At 42.0% G+C, this 17,191-nt stretch overlaps 1 protein-coding gene across 1 annotated transcript in view; it reads left to right on the top strand.

Moving 5' to 3' along the window:
* Nucleotides 1-17,191, top strand: part of LOC127963199 (uncharacterized) — a 69,361-nt gene that overhangs the window by 12,660 nt on the left and 39,510 nt on the right. Inside the window, exon 3 of the mRNA XM_052562967.1 lies at nt 16,533-16,735. Coding sequence (XP_052418927.1) covers nt 16,533-16,735 — 203 coding nt within the window. The remainder of the gene's footprint in view (nt 1-16,532; nt 16,736-17,191) is intronic.

Here is a 17,191-nt window from a genome sequence, read left to right as displayed (position 1 = left end):
CTAAATATTTAGGTCTAATACTTGATTCAAATTTGGGTTTTAAAAGTCAAATAAAAAAACCTTGAAATTTAATTTTATGAATTAGAAACATATTAGAAACTTCTTTAACTACGGAAGCCTCAGATATATATTTCAATACTATGATTGTTCCGCATCTTCTGTATTGCATGTCTAGTTGGTCTCAAGCGTGTATCATTAAATATCATCATTAAAATGACTTGAATCATTATGTAAAAGGGCAATAAAAATTCATGATAAAAAGCCTCGTCAGTATCATCACTGTAAAGTACAAAGTACATATAACATTTTGAGTTTTGAAAACCTATAAATATAAATCAAATTTCTGCTCTATTTAAAATCATCCATAATATCGCTGCTTCCCCTTTGAGAAAATTTGTCCCACTAAATTCAGAGAGACGTTATTAGACAGTCAGAGGAGAGTGCAGCGTTCGAAGATGCAGAACTACGTATGGTCAACATTCATTCTCTTATAGAGCAGCGAGCCTTTGGAACACTCTTCCAATTAAGTGATTTAATGTATAAACTATAGTACATTTACACGCCTGACCAAACAGTGGCTATTAACAAAGCAAACCTGTAAGCACTGAATGACTGTGATATGAATGTAGACTGTGAGTGAATGAGTGAGTGTTAGATTCATGAAGTGGAGAGTGTTTTGACCTTGTATAATTCTGTATATCATGAAATGGAGAGTGTTCCGATGATGTGAGTGAAGTAATGCTTCCATGTATAATACTGTATATATTTTATGAACTTTTTTAAATGTAACATCTTTCTAGGGACTGCGGGTGGAAATTTGCCTTTTTTTTTTGCTATAACCTGGCACATGGCATCTCTTCTTTCTTAGACTAATTTTTTTTGTGCATTGTCCCTGATTAAATATAAATAAACTCAATTCAATTCAGTATGCACTGCAGCATAAATAAGTGATGCAATTACTGTTATAGGGTGATTGTTTTGCTGTTTGCTGGCTCTATTTAAAACATTTTTGTTGTTGCTTTGTCACAATTGTTAGTCATTTGTTGTGCTGTTATGTAAAGAGCTCATCATTTTAAATGTGTTAATTGCTACCATTCTTCAGGTTTGTGTGCCAAATATTGAGGTCTAGAGTAAGTTCATCTACTTAAATCTATATATTGGATATCTTCGTTTTGTAGGATGCTTTACAATCAAAGATGTGATACAATAATTTATCCATTATAGTTTTTATAACATTTTACTTTGTACTTGATACCATCATTATAATTTTACAGAAGTTAACTGATAAAGAAATGAGTCCATGTTTGCCACTTGTAAATAGACAAAAATGAAAGATCATATAACAACATTTTAGTTGTTGTGGAACAAAATCGATACGCTGGTTAGTCCCATAGCAAAAAGTCGCATGACATTTTTTATGCCCTTGGAGGAATTTATATACAAAAATGCATTTTCACCTCCCATTATTCACATTAATACTTTTAATAAGCCAAATCCACCTCAAGTGAGCGAAAAAATATTTTTTGTGAATAAAGGCATTATTATTCGAAATTCAGCGTTTCCATCACTTGATTCTGATGAGATACTTCAAAAAGTTCATAATAAGCAGGGTGATGGAAACATCTGGACACAACACACACTCCTCCGCAGGTAACATTTCTCCTTCTGCGTAACCTACACTCGCTCTCTGCCACTCACTTATCCTCTATGGTTTCATCCTCACTTCCTCCACCCCATTCAGTTTTCAGCACTTTCTGTGCTCTAATTTAACATCTTGCTTAGACAACTTTTGCTCCCTTTCATCCAGACCAGCATGCACCAACTTGTTTGCTCCCTGGATGTCTGATGTTCTCTGGGAACATCATTCTAGACTCAGGACTGCAGAGAGGAAGGGGTGCAAATCAAAACATTCTATTGACCTAAGTGTATATCAGTAACTCCTCCTTCACTGCAAGTGTCTCCACTGCTAAAACAACCCTAACCCCAACTACCACAACAAAATTAACAAATGTTTTGAGTCACATGCTTTTTAAAACCTTCTTTGTCCTCCTCCACCTCCTAATTCATCAACACATACTGCTGATTAGGGATTCAACAATACCATTTTTTTCAGGACCGGTCAGATCTGATCTGATCCAATCCAATACCAGCGCTATTTTATTTTTATTAATGTAGTATTTCTATACTTTTCTCTGTTGACCTGATCACTACTCCTTTGTTTGTTAAACACAATCTGCTACATAAAAAACAACTTATTTTTTTTATAAAAAAATAACAAATGAAAAGATATATAATCATAATATATGACAAAAATACTATTATAAACGAAGTTAGTGGATAATTCAGCATCAAAAGATACTCTAGATTCTGGAAAAATCACATATCCACATTAACTTTTATAAAATCTAATAAAAAAAAAAACATTTTTAGTGAATTGTTGGCCTTCTGGAAAGTATTTTAATTTACTGTACATGTACTCATTACTTGGTAAGGGTCCTTTTGCTTTAATTACTGTCTCAATTCAGCGTAGCATGGAGGTGATCAGTTTGTGGCACTGCTGAGGTGGTCTTTAAGCCCAGGTTTCTTTGACAGTGGTCTTCAGCTCATCTGCAGTGTTTGGTCTCTTGTTTCTCATCTTCCTCTTGACAATACCCCATAGATTCTCTCTGGGGTTCAGGACTGGTGAGTTTGCTGGCATGTCAAGCACACCAACACCATGGTCAATTAACCAACTTTTGGTGCTTTTGGCAGTGTGGGCAGGTGCCAAATCCGGCTGGAAAATGAAATCAGCATCTTCAAAAAACTGGTCAGCAGGAGGAAGCACGAAGTGCTCCGAGGTTTCTTGGTAAACGGGTACAGTGACTTTGGTTTTCAAAAACACAATGCACCAACACCAGCAGATGACATTGCACCCCAAATCATCAAAGACCCTGGATACTTAACACCGGACTTCAAGCAGCTTGGGCTATGAGCTTCTCCACCTTTCCTCTAGACTCTAGAACCTTAGTTTCCAAATGAATATACAAAACTTGCTTTCATCTGAAAAAAGGACTCTGGACCAATGGCAACAGTCAATTTCTTCTTCTCCTTAGCCCAGGTAAGATGCCTCTGATGTTGTCTGTGGTTCAGGAGTGGCTTATCAAGAGGAATACAACATTCCTTGACACGTCTGTGTGTGGTGGCTCTTGATGCCTTGACCCCAGCCTCAGTACATTCCTTGTGAAGTTCACCTACATTTCTGAATCGATTTTTCTTGACAATCCTCATAAGTCTGCGGTTCTCTGGGTTGGTTGTGCATCTTTTTGGTCCACACTGTTTTGTTCCACTCAACTTTCTGTTAACATGCTTCGTTACAGCACTCTGTGAACAGCCAGCTTATTGGCAATTAAGTTTTGTGACTTACACTCCTTGTGAAGGGTGTCAATGATTGTCAGAGACCATTTTGAAGGTTCAGGAAAACTTTTCAGGTGTTTTGAGTTGATTAGCTGATTGGCATGTCATCATATTCTAACTTGTTGAGATCGTAAATTGGTGGGTTTTTGTTAAATGTGAGCCAAAATCATCAGAATTAAAAGAACCAAAGATTTAGACTACTTCGGTCTGTGTGCATTGAATTTATTTAATACACTAGTTTCACAATTTGAGTTGAATTACTGAAATAAATAAACTTTTCCTCGACATCCTAATTTAATGAGAAGCACCTGTATATAGGCTACATCTGTATAGAAATGTAAAAGACGTTTCTTTTCAAATGTATAGAACAGTAAAAAAAGACAGCAACATATGATAGATATGACAGAACAAGAAAGACCATTAATAATTTTTGATTGTGCAGAAAAGTATTATAATACTAAAGGCACCCATATAGAGTGGCACAGAGCACTTATGCACATCCCGTGCGCAGAATGATGAGCTTGAAACAACACGAATACTCAGTGTGCAGGCATCGCAGCCCTCCGATTCTGCATAGAAAAGTTAGTACAACACACATTCTGCTAGGCTCGTGTTCATCTTCATTTCTCACAGCAGTTAAGTCAGTGTACTGTTTGAGTAAATTAATTACTCCGGGATATTGGTTAATTTCGACTCTGAGAGAGTGTCAGCCACATTAAAATAGTGAAAAACTTAAGTAATTCATGGATTAATACATACTAAAGACACAAACAGTTTGAAACGATTCATCAGATTTGGTGAATTGGTTCAACCGATTCACTAAGAACAACCGGTTAAATTGAAAGATTTGTTTGTGAACCGGATATCACTAGTATAAATGGAAGAGATATTGATAAATAGTGGATTAAATCCGTGCATAAGTTTATTGTGCCTAAGAGAGTTTCATTGTTTTGACTGTAGTAACTGAATGCGACACGCAGTTTGATTGCTAAATGGACGATGACACACAGCTGAACTATGGAACAGCTTCAAAACACTTGAGATATGTGCACGAAAATGTTTTGTTGCTTTATAATATTTGTTTACCTTTCGTGGGGATCAACAATAAAACAATAGTATACACACTATATCGGATTTGGATCGGTATCATCTGATCCGCAGAAAATGGCAGTATCGAGCAAATACTGATCCCGAGTATCGGATCAATGCATCACTACTGCTGATGACTTTGCAATATTCTTCATATAAAAAACAACAACCATCAGCGGCCAATTCTCCACACAAATTGAATAAAACTTCATAACCATAAATACTCATTCTCTCTTCTACCACACTAATCCTTTCCAATCATCCTACTACCCATCCCCTTGATTCTATCCCCACCTCCTTCAGGCCAATTCTTTTTCAGTTATACCCATGCTCACTCACATTATCAACACCTCTCTGGTACATTTCCCACAGCATTCAAGCAGGCTCAGGTAACCCCACTGCTTAATAAACCCTCTAAATTCAGCACTTTTAGAAACCTACAGACCAGTATCCTTTCTTCCATTCATTGTGAAGACACTTGAGTGAGTTTTATTCAAACAACTCTTTGTTTCTTGCACCGAAAAACATTATTGACAGCAACCAATTTTGCTTCAAAAGTGGCCACTCAAGTGAGACTGCCCTGCTCTCGGTTACCGAAGCCCTGCGACTGGCAAGAGCAGCTTCCAAATTCTCAGTCCTCATCTTCCTGGATCTGTCTGCTGCTTTTGACACAGTTAACCACCAAAGATCCTACTGTCCAACCTCATGAAGATGGGCATCTCAGGAACTGCACTTCAGTAAGTCTTACCTCTCTGGTAGGTCCTTCAGGGAGTCTTGGAGGGGTGAGGGGTGAAGTCACAGCTTCTTGCTACTGGGGTTCCTCAAGGCTCAGTGCTTGGACCACTTCTTTTCTCCATCTATATGTCATCTTTAGGATTCGTTGTTCAGAAGCATGGTTTTTCCTATCATTTCTATGCTGATGACAATCAATTCTACTTCTCATTCCAACCACATGATCCAACAGTATATGTTCACATTGCAGCCTGTCTGACAGACATTTCTTGCTGGATGAAGGATCATAACCTTAAATTCAACCTTGCTAAGCGGAACTGCTCGTGATCTCAGTCAACCCAGTACTTTAACCATAATTCCTTCCAGGACATTCAGGGACCTTGGAGTAGTGGTGGATTATCACTTAAGCTTCAAAGACCATATTGCTTTAACGGCCTGGTCCTCCGGGTTTGCTCTATACAATATTTGGAAGATTAGACCCTTGCTATGTGCACTGTGCTAAGCTAAATGACACTTGTCACAGCACTTGTATATTGTTTCCCTCTCAATGCTGCATAACATATCAAAGGCCTGTGGCTTTGGCAGTGTTTCTGTTAAAACACACTCTATTGGGAGTGTCTGCCCGCTACTACCAGTTGCTCCTATTGTAGGCAGTACTGGCCCCCAGTAGGGGTTACAAGTATGATGCGGTGAGCTGCTACCATCAATAAGTGATATGATCCCTCCTGATCAGGCTTTTCAAATTATACTGTTCCTAATTCATCAGCTGGTAGGGATTGTCCGCCTGGTACTCTTAGCTGCTCCTGTCGAAGGTTGCATGGGCCCTCCCCATCAAAAGTGTAGTCTTTCCTTGAAACGTCAGTCTGCCAAATTTCAGAACTAAATTTGGGGGTCTTATTAAATTTATCGGGTGGCTGTCCTTTGCTCAGTTGCTTTTTGGGGGTACTCTGAATTAACACAAGAGGAGCATATTTAGTAATCACCTCAGTTAACAAGTTATGAGGACGGTATATATTCACAACAGACTTACCTCTGTTCCTTGACAGTTTTTGAGCATCCATCCACCACCCCATCTCCTCACATCTCAGCCTGGTGGAGAAATACACATTACAGTTACTCCATTCATTATATGAGCTTGTGAAACACCTGAAGCACACACAGTAAGATCTGACCCCATTTTAACCTCTTAATCTGCACCCAGACGTGGGCGCACTGAACTCCCCTTGTTTGCACTTGCCAGTATTTAGAAATAGATTAAATGAAATGGGACAAATATAATCTTGGCGCAGTGGATAAGACGCATGCCATTGGTCGGAGAGACCTGGGTTCTAATCCACTGGTTGACACCAATGTGTCCCTGAGCAAGACACTTAACCTCTAGTTGCTCCCGAGGCGTGCGACCTCTGACATATATAGCAATTGTAAGTCGCTTTGGATTACTGTGTAATCACAGCTAACAATGTGTGATTATTATGACGCATCTATATGATAACCATCTCTTATAACTGGCCATCAGTACTTCAACACGTGATAATTGACTATATGAACATAATTCATTGTAAATGTTGCATTTCTAGCAATCTCAGATTGTCCTGTAATTGACATACACAGTTATACAGTTATACTATATATTCTTACTCAAATTATACTTATTGTATTTTTATATATATATATATATATATATATATATATATATATATATATATATATATATGATCTATAAGTTTATGTCTAATGTTTAATAATTGAAAAACTAAGCAGTGGTATTTGTAATTACTAAAATAGTTTGTAGAACTCTTCAATACAGTTGGTAAATATTTTTTATATTGGGGGGGGGGGATAGGGGGCTAGACATAGTCTCAGAAAAATATTTGCAGGAATCTAATTTTTCATGATATCTTCAGATATGAAATAGAAACATGAGACATGTGACCTTCGACCCATTACTTTTCTAGACTGCTCCGGGAATGATTTCAGATATTTTTATATTAAATTAAAAAAAAAACAATTCAAGGCTGTAAAACAATTTCAAGGCACGTCTGTGTCTATAACTTTTAATATTTTTGAGCATTACCAACAAAAGATACCAAAATTATGTGTGTAACACACTGAAGTAAGGAACTGTTACAATTTTAAGTTAGGTAGGGAACGTCTCGGTTACGTACGTAACCCTCGTTCCCTGATGGAGGGAACGGAGACGTTATGTCGACCGACAAATGGGGTCTCACTTGGGAGGCCAATCATCTCTGATTTTAAGAGAAAACGCCAATGAAATTGGCAAGTGGATTAACACACCTGAGCCACTCCCCGTGCCAGCGGGTATAAATAGGGCGACAGGTGCATCCACTCATTAGGTTTTACGCTGAGGAGCCGAGAACGTGTCCCGGCAACAGCGAATGGTTCAAGGTTGTGGCATGGGGACATAACATCTCCGTTCCCTCCATCAGGGAACGAGGGTTACGTACATAACCGAGACGTTCCCTATCTGTCGGTCACTACGAGTTATGTCGACCGACAAATGGGGTCCTATGGAAAACGCCATAACCTGAACCTCGTCACAACCCTGAGGCGCTGCAATTGTTGACAAGCCTTGGCGTGCCACAAAAGCTACGCTTAAGGTCGTAACCTTCCCAAAGCCCCAGCGCAAATTCACTGACCTTGGTACCGAAGGGGCGAAGTACATCGCTGCTGGAGAAGGCCATGCTGCTGTTCCGCCCACATAAAGTAAATGGAAGGGATTTCAACCTTCAGTGAAAGATTGCTTCAAATCTTCCCTATTTGTTCTTTCAGCTGGCAAGACAATGGGGAAGCGAGCCTTTAGGAAAGGTCGCTACGGAGACCACATCCTACCCGTAGGGAGGTGACATGTGGATATACCGATATGGACTGACCCAGGGGGCAGTACTACATATGGAAAGGGTCTCTGAGGCAGGTCCTACCTTGGAGTAGGGATGGAACGGCTGCCAGAAGAGACCGACAGAGCGATCTGTCAAGGGAAGACACGGGTTTGCCAAGAGGGAAACCTTACCGTGGAAGAATACACATATGGGATTACCCGCAGGGAACCCAGCCATATGGACACCTAGCCCAGTACAGGGGCTGACCGGCTCCGGGCATGCTAACGCCAGTACTGGGCCTGGCGACAGACTGCTCCGCCAAGTCTGACGCCGAGGGTGCTGGAGGATGCTCGACCAGGGTACGCCAACCGGGGAACTCTACTGGGAGAAGAAGGCGCTCACATCCCCGTGTTAGGGGGAATGGCGCAGCAAGCGAGACACCCAGCCAGCCCTTCCCGCCAATTACCTGTTACCCAACACACGGGAGGAACTGGCTCTACACGGAGGTTGTAAAACCTCGCAAAGGTGTTAGGTGTCGCCCAGCCCGCAGCTCGACAAACGTCTGCCAGAGAGGCGCCGTGCGCCAACGCATAGGAGGAGGCCACACTCCGTGTGGAGTGGGCCCTCACCCCCAGGGGGCACGGCTCGCCTTGGGAATGGTAAGCCAAGGCGATGGCGTCCACTATCCAGTGGGCCAACCTCTGCTTAGAGACAGCCTTCCCCTTCTGCTGACCTCCAAAGCAGACCAGGAGCTGCTCAGAGCTTCTGAAGCTCTGGGTGCGGTCCACGTATATGCGAAGCGCTCTTACGGGACACAGCAACGACAAGGCTGGATCTGCCTCCTCCAGGGGCAGCGCTTGCAGGTTCACCACCTGGTCTCGGAAGGGAGTGGTGGGAACCTTGGGCACGTATCCAGGCCGGGGTCTCAGGACAACGTGAGAGTAGGCCGGCCCGAACACAAGGCACTCTTCACTTACCGAAAATGCTTGGAGGTCCCCGACCCTCTTGATGGAAGTGAGCGCGATCAGGAGCGCTGTCTTGAGAGACAGGAACTTCAGCTCAACCGAATCCAGCGGCTCAAAGGGACCCCTCTGAAGTCCCGCCAGGACAATAGAGAGGTCCCAGGAGGGAATCAGGGGTGTCCTAGGAGGATGTAACCTTCTGGCACCCCTCAGGAACCTAACGATCAGGTCATGCCTCCCCAGGGACCGGCCGTCCACTGCATCGTGATGTGCTGCAATGGCAGCCACATACACCTTCAGGGTGGAGGGTGACAGCCCACGCTCCAGCCTACCTTGCAGGAAAGAAAGCACGACTCTGACCGGGCATCTCCGGGGGTCTTCTCGGTGAGAAGAACACCAATTCGTGAACAGACTCCACTTCAGAGCATAGGCCTGCCTCGTAGAAGGGGCTCTAGCCTGAGTGATAGTGTCTACCACCGCTGGGGGCAGATCACTTAGGTCTGCCGCGTCCCGTCTAGAAGCCACACGTGGAGGTTCCAGAGATCTGGATGCGGGTGCCAAATGGTGCCAAGCCCCTGAGAGAGAAGGTCTCTCCTCAGGGGGATGCGCCAGGGAGGGGCTGTCACGAGGAGCATGAGTTCCGAAAACCAGGTCCGGGTGGGCCAGTAAGGCGCAACCAACAGGACCTGTTCCTCGTCCTCCCTGACCTTGCACAGTGTCTGTGCGAGCAGGCTCACTGGGGGAAACGCATACTTGCGTAAAGCCCGAGGCCAGCTGTGTGCCAGTGCATCTGTGCCCAGGGGGGCCAGGGACAGGGAATAGTACAGCTGGCAGTGGGAGGACTCGTGGGAAGCAAACAGGTCTACCTGGGCTTCCCCGAATCGACTCCAGATCAGCTGGACCGTCTGGGGATGGAGTCGCCATTCCCCGGGGAAAGTGAGCTGTCGTGAGAGCGCGTCGGCTGCACGATTGAGCTCCCCCGGGATGTGGACAGCGCGCAGCGACTTGAGCCACGTCTGACTCCAGAGGAGGAGATGACGGGCGAGTTGAGACATGCGACGTGATCGTAACCCGCCTTGTCGGTTGATGTACGAAACAGCCGCAGTGTTGTCCGTGCGGACCAACACGTGCTTGTCCAGCACTAGCGGACGAAACCGTCGCAAAGCTAGATGCACTGCCAGCAACTCCAGGCAGTTGATGTGCCAAAGCAGTCGAGGTCCTGTCCAGGACCCTGAGGCTGCCTGCCCGTTGCATGTCGCGCCCCAGCCCGAGTTGGAGGCATCTGTTGTGACAACAACGTGCCGGGACACTTGTTCTAAGGGCACGCCGGCCCGTAGAAAGGCAAGGTCCGACCAAGGACTGAATAGGCGGCGACACATCAGTGTGATGGTGACACGATGTGTACCGCGGCGCCATGCCCATCTCGGGACTCGGGAGTGTAACCAGTGCTGAAGTGGTCTCATATGAAGCAACCCGAGCGGCGTGACTGCGGCTGCGGATGCCATATGCCCCAGGAGCCTCTGAAAGTGTTTCAGCGGTACAACTGTCCTGCCTCTGAAGGAACTCAGGCAGTTCAGCTTACAGGCCTTGGACGGGAGGCGCGGACGATTCCTCCAAGTGGCGGCGTTTTGTGGGCACAAGTGCACCGCAACCGCCCTCTCCACCTGGGGAACCCCTACGTACCCCCTGGCTGCCCCGCCATCGAGGGTGGTGAGGATGGAAGAGGGAGAAGAGCGGCTTCTGGCCGTGAAAGGGGCCGTCCACGACTTCGTCACCTCTTCATGCACCTCCGGGAAGAAAGGCACCGGAGCAGAACGAGGTTGTGAGCCGCGTCCCGTGCCGAGAAACCAATCATCCAGCCGTGAGGGCTCGGGACTGGGCGGTGTAGTCACCTCCAGTCCGATACTCACGGCTGCCCGGGCAAGCATGGCCGACAACTCCAAGTCCGATTCGGCAGCAGCGACAACACCCGAGGGGGGCAGCCCCGCCGAACCTTCATCCTCAGAGGTCGATAACCCATCCCCCGATGCAGCAATCGACATCTGGTCTTCGGGCGGCGCACCGAAAGACGCTGGGACCGCTGTGAGACGGCCCAGCAGAATCAATCGGCAGCTGCACGGGACAGTCGCTGCGTGAGGAGTGAGAGGTCCGTGGGGCGTGGCCCGGCGGAGAAGCTCTCACTGTGATCCTCAGATCTCCCAGAGCGCCAGCCGGCGGCCCTCTGCTCGAGCCAGAGAGACCGGGACGGGTGGCGACAGAGGGGTCTGCTGCACTCCCCTTGAGGAGTGAGAGACGCGATCGCAGCGCTGCCATGTTCATACGCCCACAGTAGACGCATGAATCATCCACGAGCGCAGCCTCAGCGTGTTGGACGCCCAGACACTGCAGACAACGCTCGTGACCGTCAACCGAAGACAGGAAACGACCGCATCCAGAAGGACACGGACGAAACGGCATCTTGAAAAAGATGTGAATCGTCCGTGATTTGCTCTTTTAGAACTGTCTCTTTTAGCCGAAGCACCCAGGGGAATCGCCGCCTCGCAGGGACACCGCTGTAACGCGCCGTCACACCGACCAGGAACAGTTCAGCAAAAACAAAGATGAATGGCTTTGTAGTGATCTTCTTCATCGACTACTCGGCTCCGAAGCAAAAATCTAATGAGTGGATGCACCTGTCGCCCTATTTATACCCGCTGGCACGGGGGAGTGGCTCAGGTGTGTTAATCCACTTGCCAATTTCATTGGCGTTTTCTCTTAAAATCAGAGATGATTGGCCTCCCAAGTGAGACCCCATTTGTCGGTCGACATAACTCGTAGTGACCGACAGATAGGGAACTTTCAGCTGTGAGTCCCATAATGGGGGGTTCTGGCAGGTTAAACCTTGCTACCCAATCGATTTGGCTGATCCTTACAATAGTTTTTTTGAGTTTCACTGGGCATGGTGAAACCATCTCTTCACCCTAGACCAGTGTCTGTTCCTAAGGTTCCCACTAATGTGGCATGATCTGTAATGCTGCAGGCCTTAGGCCTTCTCCCTTTTGGGCAGTGGACCAGGAGAAGATAAATTTGCTATGTCCAATCAGCACATTGGATGATTTCACCCACAGAGCTGCCCTGTGGTTAAAATATGATCAGTTTTTTGTTTGCTTCAGGAGAACCTAGACAATGGTCTTCAGCAAACAAGTAGAGAATGAACAAGTGGATAATCAAGTATATACAAAGTGTATACAAAACCTTTACCTATGTCTATCCAAGACCATTGCACACGGAAGTATGGCAGCTTTCAAAGACTTGTTGTCAGGAGTATCCATGCATCCATGGAAGGTGATGCGGCAGGGTTCCAGGTGCTCTATGCTCACAAAATTGACACTTGGCAGGCACTTATCAGTATGTAACAGGGGTGTAAAATAATTAAGTAATTTAATCCAGAAACAAAAATTCTGTCATTAATTACTCACCATTTTGTTGTTCCAAATCCGTGTTTCATAAGGATTACATAATCAGCATTTTCTGATAAGCCATTTGAATTGGTTAAATAAGAATATATATTTTGTTTTTTGTAAATACATTCTTCATGTCTGTGAAGTGTGGAGTTTCAGTGGAGTTTCAGTTATAATTTTTTGACACTCAAGTTCACAGAGACTTAATAATAAGAATAAGAACACCTTCTTTGTTTTCATTAATTTAGAAAGACACATCTTTATTTCAAAATATGTATTACTCTTATCTGAATGACCTAAAATGACAGTATTTTAAGTTAAACTTAAATAATCACACCGACACCTCCAAGTCATCCGGTGAGCGTGCTAGTATTCAGCCTCCACAAGTACCAAATCATTTTATCCTTTTGGTGCAAAAACAAGTTAAGATTATGAACGGACCTTGCTAAAACAGTGGAATAGTCTTTTTCCTACAACGACAACATATCCCTCCTTCTGCTTATTCATCTATTAAGTAATGCATCCACTTCAATCAACTTCAGGAGGTTTAAGATAGTGATGGGTCATTTTTGAACGATTGGTTCATTTTGAACAAACCTTTAATATGACTCGGGAAGAACGAGTCATCTAGGGGAGTGATTTGTTCAGTTGCGCATTGCAATATTCTATAGGTTCTGTACTGGATTTAGTCTAGTAGTTCACCTGTTTCAGTCAATGCAGATGCAGTCTGAGCTATATTTTCACAAGAGGGATATTAAATAAATTAATAAAATATAGTTAAATTTACTATGGAAAAACCAGAAAGGCTGTATGAAATATAATTTTTAACAGGATCAGGAAACTCATTATGGGTGAAAATTTTTTTATGTAATATTTTACACCCTTTATATATATATATATATATATATATATATATATATATATATATATATATATATATATATATATATATATATATATTTACAATTTTATAGTTGTGCAGTAAAATTCACTTTAAAGATTCACATTTCATTCATGAAGATGTCATGTAAATTGTCTCCTGGTGGAAATACCTTTAATATTCATGCTTTATGCTGAACCAGTAGTAAACAATGGAGCGTGCTCTGTTGGACAAATTAAGTAATATGAATACCTATTTCCCAGGTACTAATATGAATATATGTCTCTCACATAGGTCACATAGTTTGGCTCGATACCAGTTTGATGCTTTGCTAGAAGTTTACAAGTCAAAGGGTATTCAAACCTCAGTTACACAGAGTGGTTGGAATAGTGTCCCATTTAGAGTCTTTAGCATTCTTTAAAACATATTTTATATGGCTGAATGATAAATACATGTATCAATGTAATACATCATGTGATAAAGGTAATTAATGCATTTTTTTAGATCCAGTCTTCACTATCTCTCTCTGTCAGGATGTGCCAGGTTTTAGTCTGATATGGAAAGCAGTTAACACCTTGTCATGATTCTGCCTCCATGTCCTGACTTTTCTCTAGTTTTGAGGCAGGATCATGACAGACCCGTGTTTTGTGTACAAGCACATGGCCTTGTCTTTGGGCCATGTGCTTGTGTTGTCTTGTCCCCTTGCCCCGCCCCCTTGTTATCCTAGTCTTGTCGTGATTGCCTTATCTGTGCCACCTGTTGTGTCTTAATTAGTTCCCCTATTTAGATCCCCTAGTGTGCTCTGTCTTTTGTCGGTTCATTGTTTCCTCATATGTGTTTCTACATGTCAGCCTCGTGAGATATCGTATCCTTGTAACCCCTTTAAGAAGTCTTTTGTATAACCGTGAGTGTTTGTTTGTAGTTATTGTTCAGAGTCTTTGTTTATCGTGTCTTGTAAAGTTATTTAGTGTCTACCCTAGTCGTTGTTTTCCCTTTTGTGTTAATAAATCCTGAGTTTGGTACTTCCTGTCTGCATCTGAGTTCATCCCAACCCCTCCACGCAACACACCTTTTTTTTTACTAATATTTTTTACAAGATTTGAAGTTACAGAAAGAGCAGGAAGCATGAGATAAAGTGACATAATAACAGAATAGAGATTACTGAACATTCTTTGCTGCATTCCTCTTTATGATCAGTCTTTGTCTTACAAGCATAAATTCCACAACTAATACCAAGCCAATTAACTGCTGCTTCGCACCATCGCTGGTAAAACAATTAGCATATATAAATTGAACACTGCATCCTGTGAGTAGAAACACACCGTTTTTCATACACCGATTTCTCGTGAGGTCCATTCATCATTACATAAAGCTATAGTTATGAGGGCAGGGTCAGTGCTAAGTGGCAGCAAACAAGCTGCACTTTTGTCAGTACTATCGGTCTTCATAGCAGCTGCTGGCTGACATTGTTCACATAAGTGAGTGTGTCTAAACAACCAATTTAACTTCCATGTTTTAACATGCAGAAATAAAACAATAGACATTTACTTGACTGTTATCTGATATGAAACGATCAACAGCACATACCTCTACTGAACAGTGGCTTCGTCTTCTTATTCTTATTCTTGAAATTGTATTGGCGGTTGACAAACAACAAAATGGTGTATTTCCACCACCAACTGGTGTGGAGTGTGGATAAAAATGACATGCGCCCCTGCCTCCCCTTTTTATTCTCTCCCACAAATCAGGTATTTTAAGGCACTGCAAGATAAAAGCATTCATTCCTTGAGTTATTTTGGAAAATATATCTCAGTGTAAACTGCATTTCATGTTTTAGATATTTTGCATTAGAATCCTTATTTCAGTCTCATATTTTTGACAGTACAGTATACCACTATGTCTTCTTGTCCACAAAATTCACACCTTCCGATATCATGTTTACCCATTTTTATAAAGTGTACTATTTAATCATGAGTGCATGAGTTTAAAGCTGATCATTTATTTGATGTGCTTTGTAAACAATTGATTGCGCCTGTGCTGCATTTCTGATATCATGTTTACAGGAGGCAACACAACTATTTATTGTGTATATATAACTTTATCATACGACATGAGGAAAAAAAGAATAATGTTAGTAAATTCTAAATAATTATTTAACTTACAAAGTTTAAGAAGCCAAGGGAAGAAAATGAGATTTCAATTTAGTTTTAAACTCATAGACAGAACTTGAAGCTTTCACAGATAAATGAAGTTTATTTCATATGACCTTTTGCCTTTAACTGTGATCTACGTTGAGACAAAGAATTCTTGTTGGCTTATTTTATTTTATTAATTCAGACATACAGGAGGGTGCCAGATCATTTAGGATTTAAAAACAAATACCAATATCTTAAAATCTATTTTATAACACTCTGGTAACCAGCTTTGTTGTTGTTCAGATATAAAGATCTTCAGAATTTCAGGTTTTAAAATAGTTGTATCTCGGCCAAATATTGACATTACACCAATAACAGACCATGCAAAATACCCAAAATAATAATATCTTTAAAATATTGCCCAGTAGCATTGCACCATTGCAAACAATAAAATCAGAGAAAGAATTTAAACTGTAGGTGAAATGAGTATACAGAGAACAAAGGAAACAATAATGTTCAAAGGAATCTTAATGTTCAGGTTTATGTTTCTTTATTTCTTTTGTGTGTTAAATTTTATATAGCCCACTTTTTTTCATAAACTTTTAATATTTTTTATCATACCAGTTAAGCATGTTGACAATAACATATATCTTTAACATATGTATATTGTCTATGACCAAAAATGTAAGAAGACATTTTTCATTAGACTTTTAAAATTTGCTTTGCTTGAGAAAAAATATTCAGTTAGAGCATTTTTTGTTTATAATTTAGTCAGGTAGGTTTTGCATCAAACTCAGTGTGATTTTCAGCAGTCAACGGCAGTAACAGCGCATTTTTCTGCTTGGGCGATCACAATCAGTTTCAAAATTACTAGACCTTGTGGGGAAGACTAATTTGACCTCTAACTGGATCTGGTTATTTCATTTAAACAGTTAATTTACTGAGGTGTTTGTAAAGGCTATTTATATAAGTCCTGGTCAGACTTGCATATAACAGTTCTCTAGTTCTGGTTTGTTATCAAATTGCTTGATCAAATGTTTATATATATTTCAAATTTTCTTTAGTTTCAGGTTTTTCAGGACTATGGAGGAACGGCGTTTTATACGGCGCCCAAATTTTGCACTGAGGTACCAGAGGCATCATACATATCAGTGGTCCAGCCTACAGCTAAGGCGTAAGCCCAGAGCATTTCCTCCTTCCAGCCAGCAGTTCAACAAAGGCCTAAACAAGAATAGCTCCACAGCACATATTGAACCCGGAAGAACAGGTTAGATGCATTGTGCTATGTCTGCATGTTAGCATTTCTGTTGCAAACTAAATTTTGCAGTGCATGTATGGACTCTTAACTCTCAACACTAGGTGGTAGTGTCAGTTTACACATTAATATTCTCAATGAGTGGTAGCATTCTGTTTTTCATTTACTGTTGCTTTACAGAATGTAACTTAAATTTGACTCAGTAATCATTTAATCAATTAATCTCATAATCTTAGAAATGCTAGAAGAAATAAATTAAAATCCCAAATTAAATGCATTTTCTCCTCCACAATAAAACTATAACATATTTTATATATAGAATATTCAAGCTTTAGCAAATTATTGTACACGCTGAAAAATGCTTTGTTATTACTATTATTATTATTATTATTTATATTAATTGGGTCAATTTATTGGATTATTTTTAAATATTTCTTTACCCAGGTGCCTGGTGGATTTTTATGTAAC

The sequence above is a fragment of the Carassius gibelio genome, chromosome B8 (genome assembly GCF_023724105.1).
Source record: "Carassius gibelio isolate Cgi1373 ecotype wild population from Czech Republic chromosome B8, carGib1.2-hapl.c, whole genome shotgun sequence".
In the NCBI taxonomy this organism is placed as follows: Eukaryota; Metazoa; Chordata; class Actinopteri; order Cypriniformes; family Cyprinidae; genus Carassius; species Carassius gibelio.
The sequence above is the reverse complement of the archived record's forward strand: the minus strand, read 5'-3'. Positions and strand labels throughout refer to the sequence as shown.